This window comes from Pholcus phalangioides, unplaced genomic scaffold, assembly GCF_987345545.1.
Source record: "Pholcus phalangioides strain wild (caught in Gottingen) unplaced genomic scaffold, Ppha-v1.0 ptg000008l_1, whole genome shotgun sequence".
Taxonomy (NCBI): domain Eukaryota; kingdom Metazoa; phylum Arthropoda; class Arachnida; order Araneae; family Pholcidae; genus Pholcus; species Pholcus phalangioides.
In genome coordinates, this window is record NW_028301601.1 from 61,029,652 (window position 1) to 61,057,531 (window position 27,880).

Sequence of the window (27,880 nt, forward strand, 5' to 3'; positions counted from 1 at the left end):
ATTATTTCTTTTATTTTATCTAGAATTATTTTTTTCAATTATTCTGGAATTATTATATTTTTTCATTTATTCTAGTTGTTTCTTTCATTCTTCTCTTTATTCTAGAATTTCCATTTCCATTTCTTTCATCAATTCCGAAATTATTTCTTTCATTAATTCTAGAATTCGTCGTTTTTCAATGTTTTCAACTGTTTTCTGTAAATGATCAGTAAAATCAGTCTGTAAAAGAATATTCAAAAATAATGAAAGAGAATATTCAAAAAATAATGAAAGAATATTCAAAAAATTATGAAGGAAAATTCAAAAAATAATGAAAGAATATTCAAAATATAATGAAAGAATATTCAAAAAATAATGAAAGAATATTCAAAAATAATGAAAGAATATTCAAAAAATAATGAAAGAATATTCAAAAAATAATGAAAGAATATTCAAAAAATAATGAAGGAAAATTCAAAAAATAATGAAAGAATATTCAAAATATAATGAAAGAATATTCAAAAAATAATGAAAGAATATTCAAAAATAATGAAAGAATATTCAAAAAATAATGAAGGAAAATTCAAAAAATAATGAAAGAATATTCAAAATATAATGAAAGAATATTCAAAAATAATGAAAGAATATTCAAAAAATAATGAAAGAATATTCAAAAAATAATGAAAGAATATTCAAAAAATAATGAAAGAATATTCAAAAAATAATGAAAGAATATTCAAAAAATAATGAAAGAATATTCAAAAAATAATGAAAGAATATTCAAAATATAATGAAAGAATATTCAAAAAATAATGAAAGAATATTTAAAAATAATGAAAGAATATTCAAAAATAATGAAAGAATATTAAAAAATGATGAAAGAATATTAAAAAAATAATGAAAGAATATTCAAAAAATAATGAAAGAATATTCAAAAAATAGTGAAAGAATGTTCAAAAAATAACGGAGGAAAATTCAAAAAATAATGAAAGAATATTCAAAAAATAATGAAAGAATATTCAAAAATAATGAAAGAATATTCAAAAAATAATGAAAGAATATTCAAAAAATAATGAAAGAATATTCAAAAATAATGAAAGAATGTTCAAAAAATAATGAAAGAATATTCAAAATATAATGAAAGAATATTCAAAAAAATAATGAAAGAATATTCAAAAAATAATGAAAGAATATTCAAAAAATAATGAAAGAATATTCAAAAAATAACGGAGGAAAATTCAAAAAATAATGAAAGAATATTCAAAAAATAATGAAAGAATATTCAAAAAATAATGAAAGAATATTCAAAAATAATGAAAGAATATTCAAAAATAATGAAAGAATATTAAAAAAATAATGAAAGAATATTCAAAAAATAATGAAAGAATATTCAAAAAATAACGAAGGAAAATTCAAAAAATAATGAAAGAATATTCAAAAAATAATGAAAGAATATTCAAAAAATAATGAAAGAATATTCAAAATATAATGAAAGAATATTCAAAAAATAATGAAAGAATATTTAAAAGATAATGAAAGAATATTCAAAAAATAATGAAGGAAAATTCAAAAAATAATGAAAGAATATTCAAAAATAATGAAAGAATATTCAAAAAATAATGAAAGAATATTCAAAAATAATGAAAGAATATTAAAAAATAATGAAAGAATATTCAAAAAATAATGGAGGAAAATTCAAAAAATAATGAATGAAAATTCAAGAGATGATGAAAGAAATTATTCCAGTATTATATAATGAAATAAATAACTTAATCTTTTTTCACCTTTAGATGAGTTCTTTATCCTTTTTTTTACATCTTTAAACCCCAATATTTAGAGACCGAACTGTACATTTGTATGGAAAAATTGCCAGGCGGGAAGTTTGTTTTGACCGGGGCAAGTAATTTCCTTGCATTTGATGTCGCTGCAGTCGCGGTGGCTGGATGCTGCTCCCTCCAGTAATATAATCTCTGTCGTCTGCTTCTCTCCAGGTTATTTGTTTTGGACGTCTCCTTGTGTCCCGAAGAAATAACTGAACTGGCAGTTCGAACTTCCAGTTCTGTTTGTGAGCTTAGCTTGTAGGGAACCGACTTCTTGTCTGTCGTCTGCTCATTAAGAGGTTCTTTGTTTTTGGAGGTCTCCTTATGCTCAAATAAAACAACCGAACTTTCAGTTCAGATTTCCAGTTCACTTCACGAGCTTTGTTTATAAGGAACTGAGCGGAATAAAGAATATAGTTTTTTTACTTTAAACTTCATCATCACCACGTGAGTCGCTATTAAATTTGACATTAGATGGCAGCACATTACTGTAAAAATTGGAAAAATTTACTTTTTACGATCTTACCTGTCGTCTGCTTGTGTGGAGGACCTTTGTTTGGATGTCTTCTTGGGTCTTGAAAAAATTACTGAACTGGAAGTTTGATTTTTCAGGTCAGTTTATAAGCTTTGTTTATAAGGAGCAAAGCTGAATGAAGAATTTAGTTTTTTATACCTGAGCTTCGTCATCACCACATAAGGCACTTCTGATTTTGAAAGTAGGTAGCAGCACCAACAATATTTTTAAAAATGAATTTCTTAAAGTATTCTAATTCTCTTTTAAAATTAATAGTGCCATTGTGAATTCGCTGCAAATGCTACAAGGCAAAAAAAAATTTTTTTCGGGACACTTTTGGCAAAAGTGTCCCGGTTTTTCCCGTATTTTACACGAAGCCTACTTGAATTTTTATTCTTTATTGAAGTCAAAGATTGACATTATTTTTCAACTCATAAATTACTTTACGATAATTACAACTATATATGACAATATTAATCTCCCACATTTGTCTTGAACGTTTGTTTTCCGTGGAATGCATTTTAATCCACTGCAATTTGCAGTGATGCATCATTTCCCGTCATTGTGATTTTTCCGTAATTTCAACAATATTTGGCAATTTTGTTTGGTTTTGGCGATAATTGGCGATGTCACGTATATTCCCGTATTTGGAATCCCAATATCCCGTATTTCTCTCGAGGAAATATGGTCAGCCTAATTATCAGGATTTCAATCCCGTCGGGAAATATAAATAAGGGGCCATTCAAGTATTACGTAAGCAAATTTTTAGCCCTTTTTGACCCCCACCCCCATCCCTTGTCAGCAAAATTTCGTCAGCAGCTTAGAATATTTCATATCTTCAAAAATGGATGGTTGATGACGTAAGCAACCTTCAACCCCCCCCCCCCCCGTTGTCAACAAAAGTCAGCCAGCAAATCCGAAACCCCCTCTTAGCAGTTTGTTGACTTCAATTTCGATACAGTTAAAATCTGATATTTCGTCGGATGACAAGTTACCTTCAAGTGGCTTTTTGGTTCGTAATATGGCCGCTCTCTCGGAAGCGAACGAAGCAACGTGTGAGTTGACTTAAACACAACACAACATTTCACATAATAATCCGTACTATATTTAATATACAAGGCGCATAGGTAACGGGGCATATGGCATTTTATTGGCAAACCATTGGTCCTAGAGGCATACTTCCAGTTGGAAAAAGTACCCGAATAATGTGTAGTACTCAAATATTTGATTCATGTTGCCAGGGGTTACATAGTTATTGAAATAAAAATATTAACTTTATATGCGGACATCCTGTGCCCCAAAACCCAATCGGAAAGTTGTTTCCCGGTCTCCAACAAAAAAATTCATCGTTTCTAAGTGCAATATTCACTGAGATATTCGAAGAAAGTGGGGAAAAAAACCATCATTAAATGAGAAGGAAACCATTCTACCCGCATTTAATGCTGTTTTTTTTTCCCCACATTTCCTCAATTTTTTGAATTCGCATATCTCGGCGAATATTGCTCTTAGAAACGTGAGATTATTTTAGTTGTCATCGGAAAAGACAGAGCAACAACTTCTTAATTGGGTTCTTTGGCACACGGGGATGGTATAAAAAGTTGTTTTTTATTTTATTTTATAACTGTACAACCCTTTACAACATGGATGACATATCTGAGTTGGACACGTGATTTGGATACTTTTGCTAGTTGGGTATGTCACTAAGACTAACGTCTCGCCAATAAAGTGTCATACGCCCTGTTACCCATGCAGCCTCCAAATACACGTAAAAAAATAGTTTGAGACGAAATATAGTCGGCTCTCATTTTAACGAATACCGTTATAACGGAAAAAAAAATATTATACAAAGATACGCATTGAGCAGGTTATGAACATTCCAAAGTGAAGACACGTGAGAATTATTACACGTTTCTGAGAAATCAGCAGATGCAGTGAGTCTCAAATAAACGGATTTAAATTGCTTTAAATGTGGTCATATACACCATTTTAGAATTTTTTTTTTCTAAGGTCCACAACATTGTTCTTGCAGGATAGGAAAATTGCAATGAAATTATTTGGGATGTTGCAGGCCAGTAGTAGGCCAGCCGCAGGGTTAGATAGTAGGGCAGTTAATAGGAAGCATTATAGTATAGATTAAAAAAACTTTAAAGATGTGGTGTCAATCTTAGAGGAAGTCCCAATACATTATCTGCTTGGATTGCATATAGACACCAATCAGCAAACCAAATGAAATATATTACCCATCAGAACACTCAGGTTTAGAGGTGCCGCGAGTTCGATACGCGGTTCGTCCTTGTCAGAAAACTTTCCTGACATAGGGGTACCACAAAAAATGGTGACTTGACCGCAGCGAAAAATTGCTACCGCAGGGACTCTCCCATCGAGGGGGTTAGCGCACCAACCTCTCGATGAATATAAGAAACAAGCCTGCCGTTCGGAATCGGCAATAAATTGTAGGTCCCGGTCTAATCAGCCCTCGTGTGCAGAAAATGACCGTGGTACGACAAAAATGATCAATGATCAGACCACTCAGTGCCGGTTGAAGATAGCTTTGTGCTAAACTAGATGGCTATCAGTCTGTAATTGCATGAAAACGATGGGTTTTTTTTACAAGCTTTCATTCTTCATCCATCTAGTTCTTGGATTACATTTACTACCAGCACTCAAAAGAATGCCAATGAATGGTCAACAAATCTTTGTCTGTTTTCTTTATGGCAGCCCTCTTTGAATGAAAAGTCTTCGAACACACACAACACTTTCTGTCTTTACAGTTACTCTGTTTTGCTTTAAACCTCTTCTATAGTTTGTGTCAGGGCCTACTGTCACCCCGAAGTCGCAAACCCACCGAGATTACATGCAACACTTTTTTCATTTCCTTCCTCATGTTAATGTTACTCGAATAGCGGAAAAATTGCGAAAAATATATTCTATGCATTTTGTTTGAAATTTATTTTTTTTAGTCAGAGTGACTAAAAAAAATTTAATTCCACAAACTTCTTCTCGTGGCCCCCGTATCAGTAGCCGTGGCTCCCCTTTTGCCAGATTTTCATCCGTGGCCCCCTGGAATATCCTAGGGCCCCCCCCCTGAGGCCATATGGCTCCCGGTTGAGAACCACTGATCTAGATCACTCTCTATTGATCATAAACTTGCTTTAACACTCTGTGTAGGTCAATTTTTTGTTCATTCATATGCTTGCACACGCTCTAAATCACTCTTTTGCTCACTTACGTGCTTGCAAAATCTCTAGGTCATTTTCTTGCTCATTCACGTACATGCGAACTTTCTAGGTCATTTTTTTGGTCACTCACTGACTTAGTCCCTTATTTCCTTTATTTCCAGAGGCGCATTCATTTATGGTTATACAAATTTTGCATTCCTTCTCCTATTCTAATTATTTTTCTTGGAAACTCATTCCTTAAATTTGCCGTCCCTCGAAACTTGCCCCACTAGGCTATAGCCTACTAAGCCCCCTCCCGTAAATGCGCCGCTGTGAGTATCGCTAGAAATGCGCACGAGGCTTGTATACCCCAAGAAATGCGTAGATAGCTGTGATATGTCCTTCTCCTCACCCAGATCATGGTACGCCGCTTTATCTCATTGAAGAGATATGAGCAGGTGGTCGAAAGCGACCTGAGCCATGCTGGAAGCTGTGCTTGCATGTGTTGTGAACCTAACGTGAAGTTTGTTTCTGTGTAACGCTTGTTTCAGTGCTGTCATCGACTTTTCTAACTGTGAGTGAAGTGCAATGGCTGAGTATTTGTACCGTTGTGGGCTTGGTGCTCACTGTAGAGGCTTTTTAACTGGTAGATTCGCGCCTCGAAGATGGGAACCACAGGAAAACTAACTTCAGCCGATCACCACTGTGGCGCAGGTGGGGATCAAACCCGGGTCCTCGCGATGAGAGTCAGTCACTATGACCACTTGACCACCACAGCTGGTGGCATGCGTCCTATTATGCTATATAAAATAATTTCCCACCATTACCGATTCGTTGTTGCGTTTGATGGCCCACCACGTACCTTCGTTTGGAGGGGGGGGGGGGGGGGGGTACGCGTACCCCCATTGTGAGAGCCACTGTTCGTGACTGAAAGGTTTCAAAATCGAATATCAAATTCCCCTTCCTAAACCAATCATCAGCCATCAATCATAACACATCACTCACTTCACTTCTGAAATATTGTTACGAACTATAGACGATAGATGGCGTAATCCTTTACCGCAATCTTCTGTTGGCAACAGCAGTTGATGCCGGTTTTGGTTTATCGGAGAGGGATGCTACTGGTGAGAACATTCCAGAAAGTCCCGCCCCTCCAGACAGTCCGTACGGTGGCGCCACCAACTTGGAAACTGTAAAATAGAATTTGGTAGAACATTCTATTTCTCGAAGTTGCTGCCAGGATTATAAATAGGGTGGCGCTCACAAGATGACAGGCTCAAGGAGGCTCAAATAGAGACAGACTCGGTGAAAAGTCAGTTGTATTTAAACGTTGAGAGAAAGTTGTTAGCTCTCTGATTAGCTTGTAAATACGTGTATAAATTGCTGTTTTGTAAATAAATCTGTGTTTGTCCGTCGGAACGCTCCTTGTTTTGCAATCTCGAAGTCTTGTGAAAAATTATCCGGAACAATATAGATGGCGACACTGAAAAAATCAAACACAACGCTACATACGGACAAAACACTGTTAGGCACACACACACAAAGTTACACTTCCGGCCCCAACTCACAGGGTACATTAAATCGTCCATAGATGGAGATAGACCTGAGTAGTGCTCGGTTTGAAAGACAGAAAAGAAAGAAAGCCAAACCAAAGAACCGAGAAACCTCGTTTATGCGTCGTTCAGTTATACGACCTTCACGTTTATACGACGTTGGGCTTTTTAATGTTTAAAAATAATTCATTTATTCGACGTTTTCACTTCGACTCGAACTCCGACTCTTTCGAAAATAAACGTCATTCAAATCCATCAAATGTCGCACAAATTTCCGTAAGCAGTGGAAAACGCGTTACCGCAACAGTTTTTGCATATTGCCACCGCAAAAGCCATGAATTTTATGGTGATTGCTGACGTATAAAAATACAGCCACTGAGCTGCTGGCCGTTTAGAGTGGACACTCAAGTGATTATTTGTTTATTGCTTGTTTCGGGGAATACGCAGAATCTCGGCGGCATAGGCGGAGATAGACTTGGAAGTCTGGGAGGGGCAAGGTCATTATTGCTGGGGGGGGGCACTATGATGATGATGTCAATTCATATACACACATATACATTAGATCTGCCCACTTCACTTTTGACGCTGGGGGGGGGTATCATCGCCCATGCTCGGCGGGACCCAAATAAACGGGTTTCAATTGTTACGACGGCCTTATGTACTTTCAGAATTTTTTCCCACCTCCAAATGTTTTCAGCCTCCCCAGAGGATAAGAAAGTACATTCGGAGGGTATTTGGAATTTCTGCTGGTAAGAAACACACGCGGTGTTCTTTCGATCATTTCCTATAGAATTTTCTTTCGTTGTGGTGCTTTTCTCGCTGGCCGTGTCAGACCCACCGTTCGTAATGTCGAGAAAACGAATATCTGGTTGACCGTTCTCTATTAAGGTAATCAGCCAGCCAAACCCAAGTGCAGCGAAACCTCGTTTATACGTTGTTCAGTTATACGACTTTCACGTTTATACGACGTTGGGCTTTTTAGTTGTTGAAATAATTAATTTATTCAACGCAGAACCTTTCAAATACGTTGAAAACGTCATATTGGAAGAAAATATAGATTTTCATCAAAACGATTAAAAAGCAGAGAAACAAAATCCAAGACCAAGCTTTCGATTGCAAATCATCTACTCCTAAGGGGTCATGCAAGTATTACGTCAGCATCGAGGGGGGGGGGAGGAGGGGGTTTCGGATTTGCTGACTTTTGATGACAGGGGGGGGGGGGGTTTGAAGGTTGCTTACGTCATCAATCACCCCTTTTTGAAGATATGAAATATTCTAAGCTGCTGACGACATTTTGCTGAGGGTGGGGGGGGGGGGTCAGTGTTTTGCTGACTTTTGCTGACGGGGGGGATGGAGGGGGTCAAAAATGGCTGAAAATTTACTTACGCAATACTTGAATGGCCCCTAATGAAATGAGAGTCCAAGATGGGGAATTCACCCAAGCCGAGAAGATTTCGTTGCGATTGCAGTATTTAACCCAATGTCGTGTCCCAAATATATATAATGTCCTGCTAAATTGAATTTCTTTAAGGCAACTGACTACGTTCAAATGACGATTTTTTCGAAAATTGTCGAAAATGATTTTATAAATTCATTTGGAAGAATTTTTCACACAGAATCCAAAACTATTTTATTCTTGCACATGCAATAAGTAGCAACAAAGTTATGGTTGATTCAAATCATCTGGAACAATGGTTTCGAAGGCAACAAACAATTTTCAAACGCGTTTTTTGAGGATTCATTTTTTCATTACTTTATTTCACGCGAAACATAATCTCTCAAACACTATGCAAGATATTCTCATGGAATTATTCAACAGTGTTCCAGATAATGTTAGCTGTGCAATGAACTACGATCTTTACCATATGTTCAGAATTCAATATTTTACAGCTGTTTGAATGAAAAAAATTAAATTTTTTTGTGAAAATTCACGTATTGCTTCACGAAAACTGCCATATATCATGTATCTTAAAACTTTTAGTTCATTGCACAGACAACAGTCACAGAAACATACATGATAAAAATTATTCAAGTAGATCGTGTGGTTGTTAGTGTACAATGTTTGGCGTAAGTACTCAAAATGAGTCAATTTTGAGGACATAATTTAGAATAACTAGAAAAGTTTTAGAGGTATTTCAGAAATTTCACTGGATTTCTTTATTTCATACAGTACTTTTATTCAAACCCCACTTGTTTTGTGAAAATCACTGTGTTTTCAAAAAAAACGTGTCCCGCACGTAGTCGGTTGCCTTAAGCGATTTTGAAATGGCATTTATTTTAAAACTAAACTGGAAATGCAATCAAACACATTGAATTTTATAGTATTTTGTATGTTTGTGGGAGGGAGAGAAGTCATTAAAAAAAAAGAGTCTCAGTTATTCGACTCATACGTTTACACGACGTTCAAGAGGCCGAGTGAACGTCGTATAAACGAGATTCCAGCGCACTAAAGCTAACCGAATCAGGTCATGCTGCCCCTATGTTTCCACACGGCACACCGAAAAACCACAAAATCAGTGCGAACGCGTCATGGAAATCACTTCACCCACTCACGGCGTCCCAATCAATAAATAAACCCACATCACATTGCGTGGATGCCTCCATAAATGAGCGTAAGAAGACGCGTACGTATATCTGAAATACGAGATTTAATCTTAACGCGAGATTAGATTAAAAAGTGTCATTTTTTTGTTCTAGAAAAAAAATATCTACGATTTATGCTTTGTTTTCTTGTGGGTCCGTCCCGTTAATATCTTAATATTAACGCGCGTTTGTATGTGTCTCTCATCACCGTGATTTCAGGTACGACACGGCATACGTTTTTATTGCGCGTAATATCGCGTGGAATGATGATAAAATCCCGTTTTTATTGACCATAAAAAACCTTTGCATATTATTCGTAAACATTGCGTAAATTGCCGATGGAGGAAAACAAAAGGCATATTCCCGACCTGAATTCCCGCATTCCTTCCAAATTCATATCTAAAGACGTATCTAAAGTGAGAAATGGAGAAAACATGTATCTTTATAGGTGATAATTAGAGTTAATTACACATAATTATTATAATTAGAATCATCATGTCGGAGAAGCACAGCCTCGAGACACAAGGTAATATCGAGATCGATATTTTTCATGATATAATTCACTTTTTTTTATAGGTGTTTTAATGCTAGACATGTGTACTATGACATGTTGCAAAGCCATGACGTGATTATCGCGATGACTTTTTCATAGCGAAGGCTCGATACCAATGAACCAAGCCCGTAACCAGTAAGGAGTCGTTCAAGTATTACGTAAGCAAAATTTTTAGCCATTTTTGATCCCCCCCCCTTGTCAGCAAAAGCAGCAAAACACTGACCTCCCCCCCCCCCTTGTCAGCAAAATTTCGTCATCAGCTCTGCTCCTCTGAATCCAACTCATATTTTCATAAAGGGTGGTTGATGATGTAAGCATTATCCAAACCCCCCCCCCTCCCCCCTTGTCATCAAAAGTCAGCAAATCGGAAATCCCCCCCCCATCGATGATGATGCAATACTTGAACGGCCCCTAATTTCGTTCGGGGTGTTGGACCAATGTGATGTAACAATAGATTGGGCCATCTTTTCCCCCTTTTTTCGGTAATTTTCTCACATTTTGGGGGAGACCAGAGCCCCAATTCCTCTCCCCCCCCCGCTACAGCCTTGCAGTGACTGCACGGTGGTGTCTTCCCTTTATGACGTTCTAATGCGTCACAAATGTTCATGCAGAATCCTTATACTGCACTAGGTAAACAATGGGAAATAGATGGCAGCATCTTATAAACTCAGTCAGAAGGCGGTACTAGGTTTCGGGTGCTAACACGACAATAGACAATATATCATTCCCCCCCCCCCCCCGTCTAAAAAATATTCTTAGCAGGATCTGCAGCAGACTCGTAACCCCCGTTAAGGCATTCTTAGTAAAAAGTCTGTAGAAGACTTTCTTCCTTTGTCAAAACATTCGTACCAGACTCTTAAGAGCCGTCTTAAGAGCACCATGGGGCCGCGGGCCAGGTGGCTTTTCTGAGGCCCTATCAGATAAATTATAGAACATTTCAACCGGATCTAACTTTTGTGAGGTCCCTCTTCTCTCTCGGGCCCTGGGCCGTGCTCCGGTAGGCCCATGCGTTAAGACGGCACTGAGCAGACTCACTTTTCCCGCCTGAACATTCAGAGCAAAGCCTATAGCAGACTTGTAGTATACTGACCCCCCCCCCCCCGCCCCCGTCCGAACATTCTCAGCAAAGACTAGCGGAATCGCTCCCCCATCTGAACAGTATTAATAAGGCCTGTAGCAGGCTTGCACATTCTTATCTCAACACTCGTAGTAGACTTTCCCGACTAAACATTCCCAAAACAACCCGAAGCATACGCTCTTCCTCCATCTAAGGTCGGTATTACACTATGAAAGTTAGATAAAAATTATTTTATAAAATTTGAAAAATGTAACCAATAAGCGCATCTGTTACATTCCAGCGAACTTAACTGATCGACGTATTGGTTGCATTTTCCAAGTGTTTTACCAACGAAATAAAAATTATTCCTCTATCGATCGGTGTAATATCATAATTAATGAATGTTCGGAATTAACGCCGAATTCAGAAATTTAATGGTAGCCCATTTCGTGGGCTATTAAAAAAATGAAAATGGATTTTTTTCTCTAAAAATTAATAAAAATTATGGATGAATAAAAATCAATGAAAATTCAGAATTAACGACATTGTAAAATTTGGAAACAATCAATAAATTAGTGAAAATTCTGTGTATCAATGAAAAAAGTTTACTTTTTTGAAAACCCCTACAGAATACGAAGAAATCGTGCACGCGGGACACGAAAATCTGCGGCTCAACAGCAGCGCCAACGAGTGCGCTCGTACACGCGATTAGCGTAGTGTCGCCTCATGTCTCAATTTGTGCTATCCTTCTGATTTCCGTCGGCCGCAAAATAGAGCGCTGCCCTGCGTCGTGCCGCGAAAGCTGCACGCGGCTCAATTTGCGCTTTGCCTAAAATTGAGCTGCCCAATTAAAAACACAATCACAAAAATTATAAACAATATATGCACATGATGAAATATTATACAATGCCCATAAAGAATACTAATGGTTGTCTTATTCTAAGAATGGATATAGCTTCTAGATTTACCCCAACATGTTTATCGTATTTCTTTTTAAATGTGTCAATCGTGTTACAATTTACTACCTCCGGGGGTAAGCTGTTCCATTTATTGACAACCCTATTAGAGAAAAACTCCCTGCGACACCATAACCTAGAATTGTCCCTTAGCAATCCAAAACCTCACAGCATACTCCAGTCCACGACGAACTAGGCCTAGGAAAAGCGGAAGAATGACTTTAAGAGAACGCGAAGAGTCCTTTTTGAAAATGAAACCGAGCATTCTATACGCTTTTTTTGACCACCGCTGAACAATGCCCAGAAAACCTAAGCCGCTCGTCAATGAGGAGAGTTTCCAAAACGGTGACCCTAGTTGCATCCGGGGAAGTAACACCATTCAACTCGTAAAAGAAAGGTGAGTTGTGCGAATCAAAATCAGCGATCATGCACTTGTGAACGCTAAACGTCATGCTCCATTCATTTGCCCCTGCTCCAATACTGTTTAAGTGGATCTGGAGCAACCGCCTATCGCTTTGATTTCTGACTAACCCCCCCCCCCCCACATTAGTTTCGAGGCATCTGCGAATTTGCTAAAAATCCCATCGGTACCCTGATCGAGTTTATAGATAAAAAGGGGAAAAGGTATGAGTCCAAGGACACTTCCTTGAGGAACTCCACTTGTGACGCCTGTCCAATCAGAAAATTCCCCGTTCACCATAACCCGTTGCGACCTATCTCTTAACCACGATTCTATCCAATTCAGCAAGTTACCCCCAATCCCAATCTCCTGTAAGAACGCCTCAAGTGTTTACCATGTTGGACCCGATCGAATACCTTCTGGAAATCAAGGTAAACAACATCTATATTTTTGCCCTTACCCAAAGCCTTAGTCACGTGATCATAGAAGCAAAGGAGGTTAGTTACACATGAATTTCCCTTCCTTAACCCATGATGATTATCCGCCAATACATTATTTTCGTCTCTCCTCTTCACCAATTGCCTTTTGATAATAATTTCCAAAATTTTCGAAAGGGAGCTCGTCAAACTCATTGGACGATAATCGAACACTGCCTCTCTATTACCCTTCTTAAATACAAAACATTAGCAAGCATCCAATCCCTTCGGCTGATACCCTCAGCAACACTACTCCTGCAAATGTATGGGATGAAAGGCGAGATAAAATTATTGGAAAATAAATTCTCTGCCCGGTCTAAAAAGGTCACGATATCCGAAGTGTAAGGGCGAAAAAAACATTTTAACGACCGAAAGTAAATTTTGGATCCTTTATTTCTGTCCGCTCAGGCACCCAATCCAGGGTGAAAGGGTGAAATAAAAATAATTCTGTCCACTCTAGTAGGGAGGGACGCCCAATCCGGGGTGAAAGGTAAAAATATAAATAAAACAATATTCCTTACTAGGAGAGAATAGTTGGAATCGGGATAAATTACAAGTGGGATGGGCATGGGGCAAAAGTAATTCCCGTATGGGTAGAGATTCTGTTTCGAGCCGTTCCTGTTTGCCGGGTGGAACGGAGGTGGATTGCCTCGAAGGGCCTAAAACATTTCTGTAAGGTAGAACGGTGGTGAATTTGTGCTGTTCAAGACTATTGTTATAGATGGCAAAGAAAGAATATTGTAAGTAATTTTATGTTGTTGTTATGGATGTTGGTTATTCGCTCATACTCGTTTTACTTGCTGAGCTCGTGAGTGATATGGTCGACCCACTTGAATCACGGTTACTCCTGAGCCCCACCAATCAGTTGCATCTTTGTGGGGCTCGTGTTTTAGCATATTAAAGGGCCGTATTTCATTCTTTCAAACCAAACATATCTCTTATCTATCGCCATGTGCAATTTGCTACCGCACGAGTTGTGCTAGAAATGCGCATGTGTACCTAATTGTTTGAGTGCGTATCTAGTGTCGTGCGTGAGTTTTTTTACTACAAACGGACGGCTTATTCATAGAGTTATCCCAAAAGCCCAGTGGAAAGAACGTTACTGGAGTAGGGAAAAGGCAATGTTCTTCTCGGGCCGTGGACCGTTTCCCACCAACTTCAAGCGTTTCAAAATTTCCGACAACGAGCAATGTATATGCGGAGGAGTGGGAAGTCCAATTCACTTTGCCACGGAATGTGTCCACACCAGTCGTTTCCACTTAGTTAAGCAACGGCCGCAATTTGAGAACAAGTGGCTTAAAAGAATGGCCAAGGATGATAAAGCACTCAGGAAAATCAAGGAACTGGTCGGCTTTTTGGAAGAGAACATGGAGTGGCTTCATAATGAGCGGACGGGAGCGGCAGATCGAGCGACGAGCCCACCTGCACCCAGGAGAAGGAGTGAGAGAATCAGAAGACGTCAGGAGACAGAACAAGAGACGGGACGACAGGGAGAAGAAGAATGGAATGAGGAGGAAAACGACGATCAAGAGGCAGACGATCCGACTTCCAATGAGGACGAGGCGAAGAAGGAGGAAGGCACGAATTAGTCTTTAATTAAATAAGGGCAAAAGCTGTTCCTTGTAGGCAAAGGTCGCGAGGCAGCTTCCTTGAAACCATGCCGGGTGAGCGGCTGGACTTTGAGGGCTGGGCTGTGGCTGGCCAGGTGTCAGGCAGTTGAATGCATTCTGTGTGTTGTGCACTTGGTATACAGTCGCTTTCGTGGCCCGGGGTATTTGGGGGGGGGGGGGAACACACACACTCATACCTCCGGCACAACTCAATCGGTAGTAAATTGCCTATGGCGATAGACCGGAGTTGCGCTCGGTTTGAATGAATGAATGAAATGAATGAGTTTTTTTACTGCTGCCATCTGTATTTCAAATCATGAGAGAATTGCAGTGATTGAATATTTGTGCCGCTGCAGGCCTGTTGCTCTCTGTGGTGAGACCTTTGAACGGAAAGACAGACTCGCATTCGTGCCCTGAAGCTAGGGAGCTTCAGATAACGAAATTCGGCAGACCGCGACCACCAACTGCGCCGCCGTTGGTGTTCTAACCCGGGTCCTCGCGATGCGAGTCCGCCACTATGGCCACACGGCCGCCTAATGAACCGTAGACCCACCTTAAATTAACACACCTTTTCGGTTTACTTCAAGAGTAGCATAAACTGAGCCCAGTCTATTTCTAATGTAGCTCAACTTCTCTCTTCTACATCCGCCATGGACGACATTGGCAGAGCAGCCAAGCAATGGTCTTGAGACGCTATCAAATGAAATCTAAGATTACGCTCAATTCCATTCCTTGTGTAGAAGAATCCAGCTTTAAATGAAACTTCCTCTAGAGAGAAACGTCACTTAATGCTTCTAGTTATATTTTTAAATGTCAATATACGGTTCATCGAACCGATGAAGTCAACTGCGGTCAGTCATTAACGTCAAAATGACCGCCGATAAGCAATACTAATAATCATACGAATGATGACACCCCCCCCCCCACCAACCCACATTACGCCATGAAGCCTTGCTAATCCGGCCGGTTGCTAAGCGACGTGCATCAGTGGCGTCCATCGTGTGTAACCATTGATTTTTCATTCTGTATTCCCAGAGAGACACCTGGTGGACGTGTTCGGAACTTGGCGGTTTTGGCGTGAATCATCGGAAAATGACATTGATGCGTCTTTCCTCTCGAAATTCGAAACAATTCTATTATTTGTTTTCTGATGTTAAACATGATTGTTGTAATACTGATGAGAAAAACACGTCATGATTTGACTTCAATATTTAACTAAAGTATCATGTTTCATGTAATTCTAATATACATTAAAAGAAAATTCTCCATACGTCATCGCATGTTTGCCTATTGAGACAGTCTATGCTATGGATGGCTAGATATGAGACAATATTAATACAACCCAACGTGCCTTTCATGATGACATGCAAATTTAATTTCATGTAAATATTGACACAAGATGATATTTATGTATACGAGAACAATTACTGCAATTCCATAAATGTATTTTCTTTCTTCAAGATCATGCTTCAAACATAATCTCAACTACGGAGAAATAAGAAGTATACGGGTTATAAAATACCGTACATTAAAAAATGTAGGATCGATTGCTACATGATGGGACATACATACGTGGACATGATGGTATCCATATAAGTCCAAGCATTCTCCGATATAATTATGTGATATATCATTTTATATGCATACATCATTTTCATGCAAATAAATCCCCATGCTTTAAGTCAGTGGTTCCCAACCTATGATCCGGATTCACGCACCCCTCCCTCTTGGCTCACTTTTCTTCGGCGTTTTAGATTTGATTGTTGACACATGCCGGGCTGTGCATTGAAACGAAGAATTAATTCGTGTTGTGTTTAACTTTTGTTGTGGGCGTGTTATTCCCGTAATTTTCCAAATCACCTTTCCTACCAAGCGCATACTACTCACGTGATTTGATCAGTGACTAAAAACTGGATCTGTGCGGAAGTAGAGTTGTTGACTGAAACACCAAAATGAAGTACCGTGCATCTGTAAACGTGGAAACATATTTTGAATCTGCCAAAAGTGATTCTGTCAAAGCTACCGAGGACTCCTACTACATTAGCTACCGTATTGCAAGACGAGGAAAGAAATCACACCATTGGTGAAAATTTAAATTTCTCACCATGCATCAAAGATGCCGTCAGATGCATGCTTGCAGAGTAAAGTGCTTATATAATGAGTTTAATATCTCTGTCAAATAACACGGTAACTCGAAGAATACAGGACATGTCAGACGATGCTGAGAGCACAGTCATAAGTTCACGTCAAAGGTTGTGAATTTTTTTCTATCCAAGTCGACGAAAGTACAGACGTTGAGCAACATTCTGTGCTACTTGCAATTGCTAAGTATGTGAAAATCTTCTTATTTGTCACCCATTGAAGGGGTCCTTTGACTTTAAATACTTGTTTGAAGCAATTGATCATTACTTCGTTGAAAAAGGAATTCAATGGTCAAAATGCGTTGGGCTCGCTACAGATGGAGGGAAAATCCACGGAAAGTTGCCACTCAGTCCTTCATGCACGCGTGGCAGAAGTCGCCCCCAAAATGAAATGGACTCGCTGTGTGCTATATTCACAGACAGAGGCTCGCATCGAAACCTTTGCCTCCAAATTTGCGAAACGTTCTTGATGAAGCGGTCAAGGTTGTCAACTTTGTCAAGGTGAATCCTACCAACTACGGGTTGTTTAAATTGTTGTGTGTAGACATGGACATCCTTCACAGCACTTTGCTTTTGCACATCGAATTACAAGTAGGTGGTTGTCCCGGGGTTAAGTCCTAACGTGGCTGTTCGAACTTCGGCACGAGGTAGCTCTTTTTTTGGAAGTTTTTGAAACACTTCACGATTTTTTGCCACAAGCTGAGCTAAATTTAACAGCCGGCCACTTGGAAGGGTTCAAATCCTCGTTTGAGAAATACTTTTCGGAGCCGGAAATGCGTGATTGGGGATATCTAATCCTTTCAAAGAAGACTATTTTCAACCGGCTTTTGGTTGTTGATTCCAGAAAGTGAGAAATTGCTAGAGCTCGCATCAGATATTTGGGGTCGGGGGTACGCGGAAAGGAACCGAGCCAGCTCGGGGTACGTGGACTGAAAAAGGTTGGGAACCACTGCCTTAAACAACTGAGGAGAAATAACATAATGACCAACATATTGTTAAATGTATTTATTAGGTATCTATGATATTATTCATACGAGATATAAATATCGTTCGAATTTGGAGAAATGCCTACTCGTATTGCACGTTGTATCGATCATGACGTACATGATTGGACATGAGACATCATTCATACAACTCGACGTGTTCTCCAATGATGACACGTAAATGTCACTTTCATGTAATTATTTAACGCAATGATGAGGAAAAACAAAATTAATTTGCCTGCTGCAATTGGATGCATTTTCTTTTGTTTAAAATGATGCTTCAACATGATGTGACATGATTCACAACTAAGAAGGAAAGACAATTGTGGACAAAATATATAGAATTCGAATAGAGATGATCGAGAATAATTAGCTCGACCGTTACATGATATTGGTTGTCTATGTTTATGGTGGTATACACATAAAACCCCATGTGTATATGATGCAGCATCATTGTCATGCGTATAATTGACCATGTTTTAAGTGATGTTAAAAAAAATCACATGATTTCTACGTTATCTCTTTTCTTCCCATGATCATGTTGATCATGGGATCATCCCATGATCCCATTGATCCCATGATCATGAACAAGATGTAATTACAACTGCGGAATAATAAGGAACGTAACATGGACTAATATGATGTCTATAAAACACCTACGGGCATGATATTATTCATACGTATTAAATATTGTTCAGATTTGGAGAAATGACCATTGCTACTTTTCATGCAAATTTTCAAACATGATGATGAGAAAACAACAGAAATTTCTTTTCTGCATTTTGATGAATTTTCTTAAATCCAAAATGATGCTATAACATATGATATGACATGATTCACAACTAAGGAGGAAAGGCAATCATGGACCACACATTGCTTAATATAGAATCAATCGTTACATGACTGGACATCTATGGACATGATGGTATCGATAAAACCCCATGCATGATGCAGTATCATTATCATGTATTTTTATGTATATCATCATCATGCTCTAAGTTAATGTAAAAAAAAAGACGATGATTACGGCACATTTCTATTCTTTCCATGACCATGTTTCAACATGATGTCATGTTGATGTCACTGTGGAAGAATTAAACATCACTTAATGTGTCTATTAGATATATATGGATAATAATACTCCTGTCTATCACGTGTTTTTATAATAATCCGTAATTTTTACGTACCCGTGCCCAAAAACCAACATGAAAAATACACAAGTGCGAAACATTGCCCCCCCCCCTACATTTTGCTGCGCATGTTGCACATGCCAAAGCATGGCAATGAATTTCTTCCACGTAACCATACCCGTACTTAATGCAGTGAAATTTCCTACGCACTCCCTACTTCAGGGGATTCTCATCTATTTACAGCTGAGACCCAAAAGTAACAACGAGATCAGTTTTGCGACCCATGGGACTGTTTATTTGCCGAAATTAGTGAAACCAGTGATGCAATACATGTATTTACATGAGGACTATAAGGGGATTTGTGCGACTCATCTAAGAAGCCCCTGCGAATCAAATTTGGGTCGTGACCCATAGAGCCCCTGGCAAGTGGATTCGTACGACCCTTCTTGAAAATCTCTGCGAGTAATGTTCGAGTCAGGACACAGCTCAAGAGCTCCCGGCTATTGGGGGGATTTGAACGACCCATCTCGGAGGCCACGGCGACCCAAGTTTGGGTCGCGAACTATATACAGGTTAAAACCCCTTCTCTACGGAAACCAACACGAGAAATATACGAGTGAGAAAAACTTACTACCCCTACATTTCGCTGCGCATGTTGTGCATGCCTCAACACGGCAATGAATGTGTATAGGTGAAAAATATACAGCCCATTTGTTCGTCGTGTTTGACCTTGTTTTGCACATACCAGGCAGAAAAAACGTCGGTCATGCATGTCGTAAAAACAAAAATACGAAAGATTTCGCGAGCTAAATTGAGTTATTATATACCAGTTTTCACAGTGGAGTAATACTCCACGCACGCGTTATTTACGTAGCTGAGTACACTGTGTACTAACAAATGCAATGAGATTCCAATTACTCAGCTGTTTTTCCGCTCCAATGTCGGGAACGTTTAATGAACTGTTATTATCTTGGCGACATGAAATCCAGTGTTTGGCGACAAATTTCAACAGCGATGTGCGGGGTTCTTTTTACGCTACTGTATTTTTTTTTTCTCCATGTGTACCCATTCTACCCAGGATTTCAGACGCCTGGAGTGAGCCTTTCGTGAATGGAGGATAATATATTCTCACGGCTGAAATGTCACCCAATGTAAATCATGTCCGATTCGGTAAACATGTATATAATATCTATAAAAGCACGTGAAAAAAAATTTCAGTGAAGTATTTGACGGGAAATTCGCTAGATAAATGACGGCATGTTATCATGATGGGACCAGACCATATGGAAGACAATAACAAACATAACGACGGATAATCTATTGGAAATTAATTCTGGTTGTCTTCCCATTCATGTTGTCATGGACGTTGATCTAAGAACGGTTTAGATGATTTTACAGGACTGAAACTAGATGACAGCACTGTTTTTTTTTGGGTAGCCATATGGTGTATAGTGAATGACCGGAGCCAGCTGCTACTATTATATGAACATTCCAGGACACAACATTAAAATCACAATCTTGTAAGACATCATGTCCGCTACTCCGACTTGATACACACACAGATATCGATTTGTTTTCTTGTTCTTCCAGCTCTTGTCATCGAACATGGATCAAGGTCAGTTTACATTAACATATTTATTCCTATAGGAATTAATGCGCATCATGTTGATTTGAAACTGTCCAAGTTGTGATTCATACATGTTTTTAAAAAATAGTATCGAATGATAAACATGGATTTCTATTTCATGGCCTAATAATAACTTTTCCCCTCGATTTAAGGCCACATTTTATCATTTATAAATAGCAATTTAAATGTGTGAGGAAGTACCACATAACTATCATAAAACTATCCTGTATGCCAGGAATCTTCAACCCGTTGCTCGTGAGCACCCAGTGCTCGGTGCTCGCGTCCAATTTCGTGCTCGCGAGCACTTGATCAACGTCTTAAGTGCAAAACGCCTTATACAAATTGTATTGGAGGATTGAAATCATCCTGATATCATGCATAAACTTGACGTAAGGGTGCTCTTCTTTTTTGGTGATGGGTACAAACAGTGCTCGCGACTAGAAAAATATTGAACACTTGAAGACCTCTGCTGTATGCAGTGGAGTCTTAATGCTGAGGAAACGAGACCCCGAGTCAAATAGGAGACTCATTATTTGAACTGTTATTAATAGGTCAATATATGAAAGATTTGGTTCAAGGGACCCGAAAACAAAAATTGGGCCCTAGTTTTCCAGAACACTTGAAGACGGTCCTTTCTATTCATGTACTGCATTCGGTAAACATGTATAGTTTACTGAATTTACATGTATCGTGGAAAAATTGCTTGATAATGAGATGGGATGTCATCATGATGGGACTAGACCAGTGGTTCTCAACCGGGGGCCATATGGCCCCCTAGTGATATTTGGGATACTTTAAGGGGACCACAGAAGAAAATGGAGAAAGGGCCGCAGAGGGCTGAGAAGAAAAATTAAGGTGTGAAGAAATAAAGGTTTCATATATATATTGACTATACACTTACAGAATTCAACTAAATCACCCGTAAAACCAGGACTATCTTAGGGTATGGACCCACCCGGGCCTCACCGCCTACATTTTGCAGCAGGTTCCCTAGGATGGGGTTTTTCGCAGGCCCCCGGCTAGATTTTTCACAGACCCTCCCCCTATATTAAATTTATAGAGTGAAAAAAGAACAAAAACTGATGAAAACCATATCAGGCCCCGGGCTGCAGCTCTGTCAGTCCCACTCTTGTGAGGGGTCATGCCCGGGGGGGGTCTCATATCCATAAGTGACCCCCACCTCATGATATTTTGTATAGTACAATAAATTTTGAAAATAAGTAGGAAATACAGTCAAACCTCGTTAGTGCGTCACTCGGTTAACACGTCACTCCGCTTACCGGGTCACTTTTTGGAAGTCCCAATTGTCCTCAGGCAGGAATTGGCACAGCCATGACTTACTCCGTTTAACGAGTCACTCCGCTTACTAAGTCATATTTTTGCTCTCCCAAGAGTGACGCATTAACGAGGTTTGACTGTATGTAGGCTGTTTATTTCCGGCTAAGTATGGGACTACCATAGCATCACTTTTCCTAGGGGGGGGGGGGCCCATGATGTTAAGACGGCCCTGAATAGAACTCGGTCTAGCTAGGAGCTCAATAAATTCTAGGCCAGTGGTCTGGAGGCCAATCTTATTTGCAAAATTTACGTTCAGTATAAATTCACTGAAAAAAAATTCAATTCAATACGTATTAAGGATCTTGCTTCTAGACGAGGGACGAAGACTCTGGGTAAGACAGGGGAGCCACGAGAGAAAAAATATGGTTCAAAGGGGGCCACGGGCAAAAAAAGGTTAAGAAACACTGGACTAGACAACAAGACAGCAAGGAACAACCCTTATTAAAATGATTTCTGGTGCTCTCCGCATTCACGTTGTCGTGGACATCAATTTAAGAGACAGTCGAGGTGATTTTCTAGGTCTGAAAAGATGGCAGCACGAATTTTTGTTGAAGCCGTACGGTGTATCACAACTGACCGGCTGCTACATGAACATTCCAGGACATGATAAGATTCGGATCAAAATCTTATAAGACATCATGTCCGCTATTCAGACTTGATACAGGTAGATATCGATTTGCTTCATAACTCTTCTAGTTCTTGTCATCAAAAGGTCAGTTAAACATTAACATATTTATTCCCATAGAAATCCATTATCAGGCGCCATGTTGATCTGAAACTGCCCATGCTGTTAATTATTATGGAATGGTAAATATCTATATTTTTGCCCGTGGCCCAATAAAAACTTTTCCTCCGGAAGCATTCAATCGATATCCCTCGACGTGGTGCATTTTTATGGCCGCATTTATCATTTTGAAACGGAGCAATTTAAATGAGGAAGTGCCTCGTAAATGTGTCTCGTGTAGTGTATTTATCGTTTGATTTCACTATCTCTATGCAGTGGTGTCTTAACGGCTGTGCCTACAAGCCCCCGAGTCAAAAATAGGGGCTCAGTATTACTAATAGGTTATATAGCTTTCATATATAACTATTAATAATACTCCAAATAATCCCTCAAGGGACCCGAAAAAAAATTTGCATTACTTCCAGAATTCTTAGAGACGGCCCTTTTTGTGCTTGTAATTTTAATGTCACCCGATGTAAATCATGGCCGATTATGTGGTAAATATGTGTAGTATCATGGCCCACAACTAGATGCTTGATCATTTCATTTCATACCGTGCACCGCCCAGGCTCTATCGACCATTGTCAATTTTAGCCATTGCCCCGGATGGGGGGGGGCGGTGTCGGGTGCTTTATTATGCATATAAAGTACATGAATATGAAAACACGTTTAAAAAAAAAAAGATATACATATTTAAATATATATTTCTATTATACAATTGATGAGCTCTTCGGTGAGCTCTTATGTCTTTGTAGCTCAGCTACAAAGAGCCCTATTCAGCTTGAGCCCTTTGTTGTTCTCTGCGGCCTAGCGCCAGGTCCTGAACCACGGTTTCCCTTGTTGGCTCGGGTGAGCCTCCACCGTGGCCAGGCCAGGTTCACATCTTCCCTCGTTGACTTGTTGGCTCGGGTGAGCCCTCCGCCGTGACCAAGGCAGGTCCTGGATCACGTCTTCCCTCGTTGGCTTGTTGGCTCGGGTGAGTCCTCCGATTTCTTTTTGGCCCACTTCCTTTCAGCTTGGGGGGGGGGGGTCTTCGATAATTCAAGAGCCCCTCAACTTTTTGTTGGGTGCCTCGCAGTTTAATCATTGAACATCGGGACTTCGTTTCTTGGTTCCTTCCTCACTGGATCATCCTATTTGATTGCGCTCTCTCTCTCCGATTGCGCTCCCTCTCTGTGTTGTATTCTTCGGCTCCTAATTCTTCTAATTCCTGGGAGAGTGCCCTGGCGACGCTGTCTTCGGCTTCTGCCCTTGCTCTCAGCCTTTCGTTGTTGTCCTCCTCAGTTGTTGCGGTCCATGTGGAGTCTGGATAGTCTCATCCCTCTTGGTGTTAGATGCTTGATCAGCCCGGGGGGCAAGCACGCATTTTGGCGAACCGTTTGTAATGTTGAAGGTGAGGTTTAAGGGTGAAATTTGCACCACCGCTGGTCTGTCCCCCCTGCTTTTACCTAGTTGTGGTCCTATGGTCCAATAATAAGTTCCCTTCGGAAGAATTCAATCGATTTCTCCTAATGTGGTGCATTTAATGAAACATTTTTCTTTTATAAATATCAATTTAAGTGAGAAAGTATCTCCATAAATGTCTCTCGGGTAATGTATTTATCATTTGATTCTACTGTCTGTGAGCGTGGTATCTTGACGGCCGGGCCAATGAAGCCCCAGTCAAATATGAGACTCATTACATGAAAGATTTGACTCAAAAAAAATTTGGCTCTAGTTGCCAGAAGCTTGGAGGCGGCCCATTCTATGCATGTAATTTGTACGTCACCAAATGTAAACAAGCGTCTAATTTTTTAAACATGTATGAAGTATCTTGATATCATGTTGTAATATCTTGAGAATGACAGCATGTGGGTCATGATGGGATTAGACCATAAGATGGATAACAAGACAGCGAGGAGTAATTCGTGGGAAATTAGTTCTGGTGCCCTTCCCACCCATGTTGTCGTGGGCATTGGTTCGAAACTAGATGACGGTATGGTTTTCTTTTTATGTGTAACGACTGACCGGAGACAGTTACAACATGAGCATTGCAACCACTCCATTTGTTTTTCCCTTTATTCTTCCAGCTCTTATCATCGAACATGGGTCAAGGCCAGTTACGTTAAAACATTCATTCCCATAGAAATTAATTATCATGCGCCATGTTGATTTGTAATTGCCCATGTTGTGATTTATAGCAAATTTTTAAAAATTGGTATCCAATGAGATAAACATGGATATCTTTTTATAGCCTAATAATAACTTTCCCTCTGGAAGAATTCAATCGATTTTCTATTGGCGTGATGCCTTTTTATGACCACATTTACCATTTATAAATACCAATTTAAGTGAGGAAGTACCTCGTAAATGCACCTCGTGTAATGCATTTATCATTTGATTTCACTATCTGTATGCAGTGTCTATCTGTAAGACAGGCCAATAAGGCCCGAGTCAAGTAGGAGCCTCAATTTGGACTCCTGTTGCCTTTGGACTACTAGTAGTATATGAAAGATTTGGCTCAAGGGACTAAAAACAAATTCGGCGCTAGTTTCCAGAACGCAGAGAGACGTCCTTGCTTGTAATTTTGATGTTTCCCGAAAAAAATACGGGGCATTAAACCAATACTCCCTTACGATGTTGCCGATTTTCGGCGAAATTGCCAGTTATTGCCTATATACACTCTTGTCCGAGGATATGATGTCACTCTCCGCTATCCATACAAAGGTTTTTAGCAGCTGGCTGATGCGAAGATAATATATTTCGGAAAGAGAGAAAAAAATCATCCTCGTATAAGTCGCCATCTGGTGGCATTGCCAGCAATCGTGAGCTTTGGCCTCAGTTAGGTCCGACCGTCCATGCACGGTCCCGTTCAGTGCACACGAGCCCCAAGGAAAGACTGGGCTATTCGTTTACCTTTGTAGTCTAGTGGTCTTGGGCGTTCACCCGGAAAGTGAAAGGGCGTGGGCTCGATTCTCTTGGCTTGAAATAAGTGCTACAATATGTCTAGAAAGAACTCAAAACTATTTCACGGCGGAAAAAACAGCTCTACATGGCAAATATGCGAAAATTTTCGTATTTAAAATGATATTGTTATGATATAATTTATGAATTATTCCCCCCATCGAGCTTCATCATTGATTTAAATGTCTGAATTAGAGCAATCGTGGTAGAAAAAAACGGGACATTTCTTTGAGAATTTTCAGGGAATTTCTTGCGAAACGGAATCCAAGTGACAAAAAAAATGTGACATTATATCCGAGGTTGTTAGCTATGATTGACGTAATAACAGAGGCGCATTTATGGTTTGACCGCCCGTGGGCTACATGAATTTCGCCGCCCTTCTCCTATTGTAGTCCAATTTTCTTGACTAATCTTTCCTCGAATTCGTCACCCTGTGCTATAACCCACTTGGTCTCCTACCACTCCTGCAAGCATACCTGTGTCTCCAAGTCGATCATTTAGTCACTTCCATGCTCAAACACTCTCTAAGTCACTTTTTTTAGCCATTCACATGTTTGGACACTGTTTCGGTCATTTACATGCTTGCACACACACTAAGCCACTCTTTTGGTCGTTTACTGACGCGGTTCCTTGCACTATAGGTCACTCTTTTGATCATTTCTACGTTCACACATGCTCTAGATCGGTGGCTCTCAACTTTTGGAAACCCGCGGCCCGGTGATTTCTTTTTTGTCAGTGGAAGGTCCGGTCACACTATACACGACTAATGACAAATAAGTGAGTAAAAATGAAACGATGAACAACTCACGGCCCGGTTTGACTGATGTTAGGGGCCGGTAACCCCGGCAAAAGAATTGCTCGTCTCGTACATTTCAGTATTAATTCTCATCAGGAAGCCCCAATTCCCTAATCGTGACCGGAAAATTCACCGACAGCAATTCACCGAATGGAAAATTCACCGAAATCAGTTCGACATGAGAGAGTGAATGAGCGAAACCGGCTTGTCACTAGAAAGCTAGCTCACTCTCGCTCATTCACTCACGAGGGATCATTTAGTCACTAGGTAGCTCATTCTATCACTTAATGGGTGTGTGTCTCTCTCTGTCAGTCACTCACTCACTATAGGTTGCTCATTATATCACTCACTCACTAGGTCACTTATTTGCCCACCATTTCCCTCAATTACTTCATAGGTCACTCGCTTACTCAGCAAGTAACTCACTCACAATGTCTCTCACTCTATCAGTTCCTCAGTAGGTCGGTCACTCAATGGATCTCTAGGTCGCTCATTTACTCACTAGGTCACTATTTTTGTCATTCGCTCACTCTAGGTCAATCGTTCTATCATCAACTCACTAGGTTTCTCACCGTGTTATACACTCAATCACCAGGCCACTCACTCTATCACTCGCTCACTAACTAGGTCGCTCATCGCACTTGGTCACTTACTCTATTTCTAGGTCGCTCACTCTGTCATTCGCTTACTCACTAGTTTGTTCACTCACCAGCTACTGTATCATTTCATTCTCTCCCGGTCATTCCCCGCACACTTACTGGCTCACTGAGACTCGTGTCACACTGTTTTCGGTGAGTTGTTAGTCGGTGAATTTTCCTAGCGGTGAATTTTTCGTCGCTGAATTTTTTTTTTGTCAGTGAATTTTTTTAGCTGTGAATCGCGTGGTGGTGAATTGTTGGTCAGTGAATTTTCTCATCGGTAAATTTTTTTTAGCTGTGAATTTTCCTATCGGTGAATTTCATGCCGGATAATTTTGCTTAAAAATTCCCCTAATAACCCCACTTTAATGCAAATAGGCGTAAATGCCTGAGAGGTAGACGGCTAGGTACCGTTTCGTCTTTTCCCGATTCATCCGATCTCTGAGGGGGGAAAAAAGAGATCGGTCGATGACTTATCGATTGACTATCTATCAATCGAGATAAAACACTCCATAGTTTCACACTGCGAAGAAAGACGAGTGATTGACGTACCAGCAAAATGTCTGAAACAATTCATATTTGACCATATTACACAGGAATGTCCCGTATTTTTATACAAATACAACGCCACAACAGGCAAATTGCCCAACGAGGTGGCTGACTTAAGAACATCATGGATCCCCGAGCCATTTTTTGGAGGCCCCACCTACCTACTACTGCTACACCACACATGCACGCTGCCCGCGGAACCCCCAACGAATCGGTACATGCGGGAATGTGCGTGTACGTGTAGTGAAACCTGACGTGAAGTTTTTTTGTTTCTCTGTAATGCTTGTTATGTGTAGTGCTGCCATCTGCCACCAGTTTTTCTAACTATGAGTGAAGTGTTATGATTGAATGA

General features: G+C 39.8%; 1 protein-coding gene across 2 annotated transcripts in view; it reads left to right on the top strand.

Moving 5' to 3' along the window:
* Positions 1-9,986: 9,986 nt before the first annotated feature.
* The window catches only part of LOC149084698 (cationic amino acid transporter 4), a 43,052-nt gene continuing 25,158 nt past the window's right edge, over positions 9,987-27,880 (top strand). Inside the window, exon 1 of one of the 2 annotated variants that reach the window (XM_089235119.1) lies at positions 9,987-10,133. In XM_089235119.1, the coding sequence (XP_089091245.1) occupies positions 10,103-10,133 (31 nt within the window). In that variant the 5' untranslated portion in view covers positions 9,987-10,102. Of the gene's footprint in view, positions 10,134-19,970; positions 20,529-27,880 lie in introns of those variants that run through there. The other variant, XM_089235120.1, reaches the window with a different exon arrangement.